We start from the raw sequence: 9,373 nt of genomic DNA on the forward strand, positions 1-9,373 counted from the left end.
GGCCGGCTTGGGTGCCGTGGGCGGCGGCGGCGGCTTGGGCGACACGGGCGGCGGCGTGCCGTGGGCGCGCTTCACCTCTGCGGGGAGGACCTCGCTGGCACCGGAGCAGGCACCAGCCCAGCCGCGCCAGCCCCCCGCAGCCGCCAGGGGGCGCGCCTCCACGTGCAGACCTGCTCAGGACACTGTCCCCGGCCCTGCCCCGCTCCTACTCTGGGTGCAGCCTGCTGCGGCCACATTGGCCTTTCAATTGCTCGAATATCTCGAGGCCTTTTCGCCTGTGATCTTTTGCCTGGAAGCCTCCTCCCTGCCTCCTGCGTCAGGTCAGGGTCCTCCCTGCACAGGTGCCACTATTCCTAGGCTTCTGTAAGCCTCCTTTACTGAGCAAGGGTTAGGACCGAGTCCACCTGGCTCCCAGGCCTGGGCTGGCACAGAGTTGTCCTATGGTGGATGGATGAGAGGGTCTACAGACACTCCCACCCCACCCGGGTTTCATCAAATACAGAAAGAAAACTCCTCAGACAAAGGAGAAAAGCGGTGGGGCGGGGTCCTGCTTCCCCTTCTTTCCCTACCCTAGCCAGCTCCGTGCACCTACCTGGGCTGCCCGGGCCTGGCAGCGGCACCTTCTTGGAGGCAGGTGTTGGTGAGCCTTGGATCTTGGGCATGGGCTGAGCCAGGACAGGCTTGGGAGAGATGGGCGGCTTGGCTGGCTTCCGGGCATCGCCATCGGGTGGGGGCAGGGGGGGCAGGTGCACCTGGTCAGTGGGCGGGGGTTCGGCGGGCGGGGGTGGTGGGGGCAGCTCAGGGGGCCCGGCCTGCTCCGAGGCTGGTCGGCGGCGCACAGTGCTCGTGCCATTCTGGAACACAGACAGTGGCGGGGGTGGCTCCAGCCCAGCCTCTCGTTCCTTGGCCTTGGGCCTGCGCTTGACTGTGTCAGACTCAGTCAAGATGAACTTGACATTCTCCTGCTGGCTCTGCTTGGCCCGGATGCGCCTCTTGAGCGTGGCACTGGCCTCCACCCTGGCCAGGGGTGGACCCTCGACATTCACCTCACCCTTGGCTGGGCCTCGAGGTCGCTGCCGGACAGTGCTGTCCTCCACAGGAAGGCCTTGATCTGCTGGCTCCCCAGGCCCCCGGCGGGCAGTGGCCAGAAGTCCAGTAACGGGCCCACTGAGTGTGCGGCGCCGGTTCACCACCTCACCATCAGGCCCGATGGCCTCTTTGTGCTTCACTGAGGCCAGCACTGTGGCCACCCGGCCTGGTTCTGGACTGGCAGGGTGAGGCGTGGGGTGGCCCTCGGGAGGCCTGCGGGCAGCCCGGCCCCCACCCCCAATGGACGACAGCTCCAGCATGGCTGCAATGCTCTTCACGCTGCCAGCGCTGCCTGTGTCCACGCTCCCCGCCAGGTCACTAGCCCGCCGGCGCTGTGCCCGGACCCCCAGCCGGCCATCCTCAGTCTCAGCATCCAGCACTGGCTCATCGGCCAGGTTGGCGCTCGCCATGGCTGAGCTGGACCGCTTCGGTGGGGGTGGGGGGGGGCCCTTCTTGCGGGGCCGTACGGCAAAGGACTGGCTGCGGTTGACGTTCTTGTCGGCACTGGTGGGTGCCCTCACCGAGTGACTGCGGCCCACGCGCCGCTGGACCGTGGCATAAGGCCCTGCAGCGGTGGGCACCAGCAGCTCATCCCGCTCGGGCTCACTGTCAGATGCTGCATAGCGATTCAGGCTGTGGGCACGCTTCTTGGGCCGCCCTGGCTCTGCATCAGCCTCAGGGGGCAGGCAGAGTGTGGGCACAGCTGCCACCACGGGCGGAGGTGCAGGCCCTGGAGCAGCTGGCCCTGCCTCGCCCTCCACAGGCTGGGGCAGCACGTAGGCAAAGCCTCGGTGTGTGGGCGACTGAGGCAGGGAGCGGGGTGACATGGGTCGCTCCGTCGGTGGCAGCAGCTGTGGAGTGGGCTTCACCTTGGCGGTGGCTGGGGCTGAACCATGAGGTCCCCCGGGGACCTGGGGGGAGCCTGGCTGGGCTTTGGTGGGTGTCTGGGGGGGTGTGAGGTGGCTGGCACCTGGTGGGAGGATCTGCCGTGGCTTGCCAGGCACTGGGGGCACACTGGCCCTCTTGACACTGTGACCATGGCGGCCAGCCCGGGCCTCCTTGGGAGGAGTTCCAGGGGACAGCCCTTCATCTAGCAGGTACTCCTGGCTTCTTGACATGGGGCTGCCGGGCCTAGGCAGCCCGTCCCCCAGCAGCTCCTGAGAGCTGCTCATGTGCCGTGCCAGTCCACCCAGGCTGGGCTCCTGCCGCACGGTAGCCTTCGGGGTGGGTGGCAGGTGGTTGGAGGGCTTCTCGGTGGTGGCAGCAGCACCCCCCTCAGCTGGGCCAGTCATGGCTGCCTGCAGCTCGTCACTGAGCTCGCTGTCCTGGAACGTGGTCATCTTGGGGGACTGGCAGGTGGCAGGAGCAGGCTCAGGTGGGGGTGGTGACTCGATGGCCACCACTTCCAGCGACTGGGGAGCCTTCCGGCGCAGGGGTCCCCCCTCATACTTGGCATATTCTGCCTTTTGCAGCTCTGCTAGTTTTCTCACTGCCAGCATCAGCTTTTTTTGGTGTCCTGAGTAGGGCACAGGGCAGGTCAGGCAGGGCAGGAGGTGGAGGGGGTGAGGGTGGGGGCCAGGACAGGGCCCTCACCCAGCTTGGTGATGCCGATCTCCTGCAGATCCTCCCAGGTGATGTCGGTAATGAAGTCGATGTTCTCATAGCCGTTGTCCACCAGCACCTTGTAGTACTGGGCCAGGCCGATCATGGACAGCCACACGGCCAGGTTAGCCTATGGAGCAGGGACACAGAGGGGCAGCCCAAGCTGGCTGCCCACACCCCACTGCCTGCTCAGAGCTGTTGAGGGAGTGGGCACTGGGCCAGCAGGGCATGGACAGACAGAAGGACAAATGGACAGGCCAGAGGCACAGCCTCTGCAGGAGGCCAAGTCCAGCTCCTCAGTGTGGCCGTTGGGCACTGATACGCATGCACGAGCAAACACACGCAAACACACACACGGGGTGACCCTACCTGGAACGTCATTTGGGGAGGTGGAAGAAAGTGCTTCCTTGCCTGGTGAGGTGGCCACAGGCACAGCACCCCAAGGAGACACACCCCACGTGGTGCAGACAGACACACAGTGCCACAGCAGACACATGTATAAGCGCACACTCTGCACACTGCTCCCAGCCACATGCATGACACCCTGACCTGTATCACACTCACACCATCTCAACTGTTTCCCACTGGCGTCAGTCGCACGGTCACGCATGTGCCACACACCCACATCACATGTGCAAACACCCACAGTGATCACTGAGAACCACCCGATCACTCCCTTAGGGCATCCGGTGTCCACACTCCCAGCTGGACATCACTCAGGCACCAACACTTAGCACAGTCACCTGGTGCACGGAGCACCTGCAGGACCTGGACGTGCTCCCGGGGGGGACCCCCTGAGCCGCTGACTGAGTGGGCAAGGCGGGGTGGATGAGCACCAGCCGTGAGTGCAGACATGCCCATCCATGGACCAGCACCCTGCGGGCTGTTGGGAGCCACTGGCAACTCTACTGTCAGTGAACAGGAGCCTGGAGCTTAGCCTGTGGCCCGGAGAGCCAGCATCAGGTTGCGCTAAGCCCTGGGCCCACCTCCAGGCCCAGAACCTCTCCCACCACAGTGACAGTAACAGCACAGGTCATGAGCTGTTGCAGATATTGTTGGAAATGGGGGTGTCAGCTGTTGGGGCAGCCTGCAATGTGTGGTGGGATGTGTCTGTGTGTGCAGGCAGTTGACGGGTGTGTGGCCTGCCTGTCTCAGGTGCATGTGAGCCACTCTGCTGTGTGTGTGTGTGAGGGGCAATGCTGGGGGTCCCTGTGTGGCTGCCTGCATGTATGGAGGTCTTTGTGGGAGCATGAAGGTGAGGGGGTACTCTCCTGGCTTTATGCCCACCTTGCCCTGACAACCCCCAGTCTGTCACCCCTGCCCCAGCTGCAGGGAGGCTGGCCAGTGCCCATGATGGACGAACAGAGGCTGTGCAGGTGGCTCACTGCAGGCGGGCCGTGCTCCTCTCTTCTCTCCTGGGAGCCCCAGAGGGCAGGTGAGGGCTGGAGCCAGGGAGGCAGTCTGTCTGTCTGTCTGTCTGCCTGTCCTGGGCCCAGCCACCAGGTTGCAGGGGTCCTTACGGGTTTGTGCTCAGGCAGCCAGTCGGGTAGGTTCAGGCCACTGATCTCTGCTGTGATCTTCTTCCGGTGGCCTGGCTTAGTGACACCGATGGCCGTGAGGTCCTAGGCAGGGAGAAGGCCCATTAGCAGGAGGCTGGGCCTGCCTCTGGGACACTGGGTGGTCAGCCTGCAGGCAGCTCACCTCGGGGGTCATGCGGCTGATGGTGGGCAGGTCGTATCCGGCACTGATGAAGTTGGAGGCATAGAGCTGTAGCTGGAACGTGGAGAGCCACTGGCTGACGGCCTCAGCGCTCTGGAAGACACAAGGCACCTGCTGCAGGCCGCCTGCCTGCCCGCCAGGCCTGCACCCCAGCCACCTTCTCCGCTCTGTTGGCGGGCCATGTAGCCACTGGGTCCACCGTCCACTGCAGCCTGGCCCGGCGCTCCTGGCTCTGCGACGCTGGATACTGCCTTCCTTCCTTTTCCTCCAGCCCTTCAGCATTCCGCTGGGATCTCCACCGGGAGGGTCCAGTTGCTGTCCATGTCACGGCCTCCCTGACCTTCCCCCCATTCCTGCACCAAGGACACCCCACACTATCTTGGGGAGGCAGGCTGTGTGGCCCCATGTGAGGAGCTCTGGGGACAGGGGCCTTGGGCAGGGCTGCTCAGGGCGGTCCCCATTCCTGGGAAGGTGGGCTGTGTGCCCACAGGCAGGGTGCTGCCGCCTCCACTGTGCAGGACTCAGCCAGCAGCTCACGCCTCCCCAGCACGCAGGTGCACACGTCCCACACCGTCTCACACCCATCCCCTCTGCCTGCACACATGCGCACGTGCCCAGCTTGCATGGCACACACCCGGCTCACTGACTCGCCCTCCACAAGCTGGCACACACGAGCAACCATGCACACCTACACAATAGACAACACCTGAACACGCGTGCATGCCCACATGACGCACGCACAGACAGACACACAGGAGGATGGGTCTGGCCTTTTGAGGTCCCTGGCCACTACTGTGGCCAGGCCAGGCAGATGCCTGGGCGCCCCTCCCCAAGCCTGGCCCTGGGAGCCAGCCCAGGCCCTGTACCTTGCCCTCCGAGGCCGGCTCCAGCTTCTTGGGCGGCTGCTCCCCATAGACCTGCCCGGTGTGTGCCACTGGAGGCTGGGACCGGGCAGTGCCTGGGGACAAGAGGTGATAGTGGGACAAAGGCTGCTCAGAGGCCACCTCCTGCCAGGCCAGTGCCACTGTGTCTTTGCTGTTACCTGCAGAGCCCTCTGGAGGCTTCACAGGGCTGTCCCCTGGGCTGGACTCAGAGACGGACTTCTGGGAAAGCACTGTTGCCAGGAGCTGTAACCCAGAAAGACCGGCTCTTTGATGCTGTTCAGGCCCCAGCCACCCCGGCCCTGGCCACCATCCCACCTACCTTGACTCCTTCAGAGCCCGCATGCAGGGCATGGCCCCCGCTGCTCCTGCCGCCAGCCACACTGCACAAGCTGCCACTGCGGTCCCCACCTGCCAGCACCACAAACCAGGTGAGCCACACTGCCTCTGCTGGCCCCACACTAGTGCCTAGCAGGTGCGCTGCCCTCCAGCCCCACAGAGGCCCTGGCCCACCTGCAAAAGGCTTCCTCAGCACCCAGATCTCCTCTGGGGGTGCAGAGGGCCCCGACGAGCTGCCTCCCTGGGGTGGGCTTGGTTCTGTGCCTGCTCGGGAACCTGGGGGCCAAGCACAGCCTCCCTGAGTCCCGGGCCAGCTCCGGGAGGGCCCCAACACGGACAGGAGGGCAGAGCAGAGCTGTCCTGTGCACAGCTCTGGGGTCACACCACAGCCTTCCCTGCCCCGCTGTCTCCAGGGAGCTTACAGACCCTCAGAAGCCCCCTCCCCACCCCAGACGTTTGAGTGCAGGAGAGCATAGCAGGGAGACCCAGGGCCAGGAGTCCAGACTGTGGCCCTGTGGTCCTGCGGGGAGGGGGCCAAGGATTGCCAGAGGATGCAGCCTTCTTGCTGGGGAGCCTGGGGCCAAGGCTCCCACCCTAGGAACTAGATGACCATGGGCAGACTCCCCACACCTCCTAAGTGCCCCCCACAGCCCTCTTGCCCCACATGTCAATCTCCACATCCTCCCTAAGAGGTAAATCGACACTCCCAGGAAACCAGTCCACACCGGGCCCTGAGGACGGGTCCTGCAGCCTCTCCCTGCGACTCACTCTGCTCTTGCCATGCTGGCCTCCTGTTCCTTAGACGTGCGAGCTCCATGCTGCCTCGGGGCCTTGGCACGAGTGGTTCCTGCCCGCCTGGACTGCTCTGCCTGTGGCCGGCCCCCCCAGCTCTCAGGGCCATCTCTGACCTCTGATCCTCCCATCTAAGCAGGCCTCTACCCACATTCTGTGTCACTGGCTGGTACGTTTCCCTCGCATCTACTTCATCTCCTTCCCACTCCCATGCCAGGGTGAGCTCCTTGAGAGCAAGAACGACTTCTGTCTAGGTCCCTGTCTGTCCCTAGTGGCTGCTCGGAACCAGAACATGGCAGGCAAGCGATGCATGTGGGATAAATGAAGGAATGAGTGTGGGGACACTGACAAGGAGACGGCCAGCAGGCCACACTGTGGGATCCCACCCTGGATCCCACACCCAGCAATGGCCAGAACCCTGTCCCTGCCCTGCAATGGAGCACATGTGCTGCTCCCTGGCCCCCAAGCCCAGGCTAAGTGGCTCCTGCCTGCCTCCCCCAGGGCTGGCTGGGACTTGCCTGCTCGCTTGACAATGGCCTCACCCAGTGAGGAAGGGAAGTAGCCCACCCGATCATTGCCTGTCCGGTTGTCATGGATACAGCCCTTCCACCGGCCATCTGGATGCTGCTCAAGGACCTGACCAATAAAGGTGGGGGGCATGCTCAGTGAGGTGCCCCTCCAGGAGGAGCAGCCCAGGCCTCCTTTCTCTGTTGCCGGAAGGTGTTCTGGGGTTAGCATGCCCAGATCCCACCCCGTCCCTGCTGCAGTAGCCCCTGGGCTGTCCTTACTGTGATGATGTCCCCGGCCTTCACGTTGAGGCTGGTCAGGTCATAATTGTTGCAATAATCTTTGGTCGCCCGGACCTGCAGGGCTGCCGAGGCCTCTGGGGATACAGTAGGTGGACCCCCCAGTCCTGCAATCTGGCCTCGCCTGGCCCAGCCCCAGCCCCCTTGTCCCACCTGTGCCCCACCTCGCAGCAGCTGTTTGATCTCCTTGCTGGCCTGGGATGTGGTGAACTGGTGCACGATGTCCAGGGCCGTCTGGCTGTAGGTGTTCCTCATGTGGGCGTTGATCCCGCTCTACAAGAGCAGAGAGTGAGGCCTGTCAGGAGCCCCATGCCCCCGCCAGGCCTAGCCGCCCCAGCCCCCAGACTCACATCTAGCAGCAGCCGAACCACTTCCGTCTTCCCGCAGAGCGCAGCCTCGTGCAGGGCAGTGCCAGACTTGGTCTGGCGGTTAATGTCAATGCCAGCTTGGAGGAGGAGCCTTATGGGAGGCAGTCAAGTGGGCAGGGCCTTCAGCAGGAGCCCTCCACCCCTGCACCCCCAAATGAAGCCTCAATTCCTGGGTGCCCGACTGCCTGTTCTGGGCCTGAGGATGGGCCAGCCCTGCCCCATGTCCCTGACTGCAACAGTGTCTGCCATTTACCGAGCTCTTGTCCAAAGGCCCATCTGTGTGCTAACCCTTCCCAGCTGTTACCTTGCCTAATCCTAGTGTAGGCACTGCTGTGATCCCCACTATGTGGATGTGGAAACTGAGGCACAGAGGTTATGTGCCTCCACAAGGCCACCAAGCAAGGGGCAGGGCTGGGATAGAGCCCAGGCTGGTGGGCTGTAGAAGCCCACTCTGCAGCCCCCTCCAGCCTGTCCTTCACTTGGGTGGCTGGAGGCCACACCCAGAGGCCTGACCATGTCCCTGCAGCTCCCTGGTTGCCTCCTGTCTTATCCCCAAGACAGGAGCAGGAGCCCTGAGCCCCAGGAATCCTGAGGCTGGGCCCCCTCCCCACCACTGGCTGTACCTGATGATGTCAATGTGGCCATTCTTGGCTGCCAGGTGCAGGGGACTGGTACCATTGGGGTCAGTGGCATCCCCCGGCCGGGGCTCCAGCAACGCCGCACACATGTTGCTGCTCAGAAGCAGCTGGACAACCTTGAAGGAGGGATCAGGGTAGGGTGGCCCTGGCACAGAGCTGCTCCTAACTCCCACCCCCGGCGAGGAGGACGGGCAAATGGAGTCCTGCTCAGTTCCCCAGGAGACATACCCCAACGCGGCCAAACTCGCAGGCCAGGTCCAGGGGCGTCTTCCCCGAGTTGTCCACCATGCACGGGTTGGACTGGTGCTGGAGCAGCATCTCCGACTGTGGGGCCACGGGGCACAGTCAGGCCCAAGGGCATTCTCAGACCCTTGCCAACCACCCACCCACCCACCATGCGGCCCCCACACAGGCCTCACCACATCATAGTGACCGTGCTGGGCTGCCAGGTGCAGGGGGATGTGGCCCTCATCGGATGGGACGTTCACTGCCGAGCCTGCCTTCAGTACCAGCTTCATGGGCTCCTTCCGGCCCTGCCAGGCTGCATAGTGCAACGGCCGCATGCCTGGGGGCAGGTGGGCCATTGGGAGCCAACCCCTGATCCTGCACCCAACCCTGACCTCCAAGACACCGATCCCATAAGGACCTGCTTCGACCCAGACCGAGGCTCCGGGCTGAGACTCCAGTGGAGGGACTGTTCAGGTCTCTGGGGACCTGCCCCCAACCTTGACCCTCTGCCCTGGCCCCAGGGCCCCAAGCCAGTCTTGCCTTTGTTGTCCTTGATGTCCACGGCAGCCTGAGCCTCCAGCAGCAGGGTGATCAATTCTGTGTTGCCATTCAGCGCCGCATGGTGTAGGGCAGAGAAGCTGGGGTGGGCAAGGACAAGCATAGGAGAGGACTTGGGCACCCTGGCCTTCCACAGCAGCTACCCACCCCCATTCCTAGCCAAGAACTCACCCATCTGGGTCCTGGAAGTTGACATTGATCTTCTTGGTGGAGCCCAGGAGTTCTGGGGGTGAGAAGGAGACAGGTGAGGGGAGGCTCCTCTGAGCCTCTCTAAGCAACCTAAGAGCAGGGAGGGGGCACTGGCTAGCTCCCTGGTGGGCCCACAGCTAGCTAGGCTCTTGGTCTATAGAAAC

General features: G+C 63.8%; 1 protein-coding gene across 1 annotated transcript in view; it reads right to left on the bottom strand.

The window, feature by feature from the left end:
- Positions 1-8,799, bottom strand: part of CASKIN1 (CASK interacting protein 1) — a 10,010-nt gene extending 1,211 nt beyond the window's left edge. The window contains exons 1-16 of the mRNA XM_008581782.1: positions 8,654-8,799; positions 8,463-8,558; positions 8,220-8,350; positions 7,579-7,687; positions 7,393-7,501; positions 7,211-7,305; positions 6,941-7,058; positions 5,805-5,906; positions 5,614-5,702; positions 5,453-5,537; positions 5,277-5,368; positions 4,393-4,503; positions 4,212-4,313; positions 2,683-2,821; positions 593-2,605; positions 5-77 (exon numbers count right to left, since the gene is read on the bottom strand). Coding sequence (XP_008580004.1) covers positions 5-77; positions 593-2,605; positions 2,683-2,821; positions 4,212-4,313; positions 4,393-4,503; positions 5,277-5,368; positions 5,453-5,537; positions 5,614-5,702; positions 5,805-5,906; positions 6,941-7,058; positions 7,211-7,305; positions 7,393-7,501; positions 7,579-7,687; positions 8,220-8,350; positions 8,463-8,558; positions 8,654-8,797 — 3,608 coding nt within the window. The 5' untranslated portion in view covers positions 8,798-8,799. The remainder of the gene's footprint in view (positions 1-4; positions 78-592; positions 2,606-2,682; positions 2,822-4,211; positions 4,314-4,392; positions 4,504-5,276; positions 5,369-5,452; positions 5,538-5,613; positions 5,703-5,804; positions 5,907-6,940; positions 7,059-7,210; positions 7,306-7,392; positions 7,502-7,578; positions 7,688-8,219; positions 8,351-8,462; positions 8,559-8,653) is intronic.
- Between the last annotated feature and the right edge of the window lie 574 nt (positions 8,800-9,373).

Source organism: Galeopterus variegatus, unplaced genomic scaffold, assembly GCF_000696425.1.
Source record: "Galeopterus variegatus unplaced genomic scaffold, G_variegatus-3.0.2 Scaffold92, whole genome shotgun sequence".
Taxonomy (NCBI): Eukaryota; Metazoa; Chordata; class Mammalia; order Dermoptera; family Cynocephalidae; genus Galeopterus; species Galeopterus variegatus.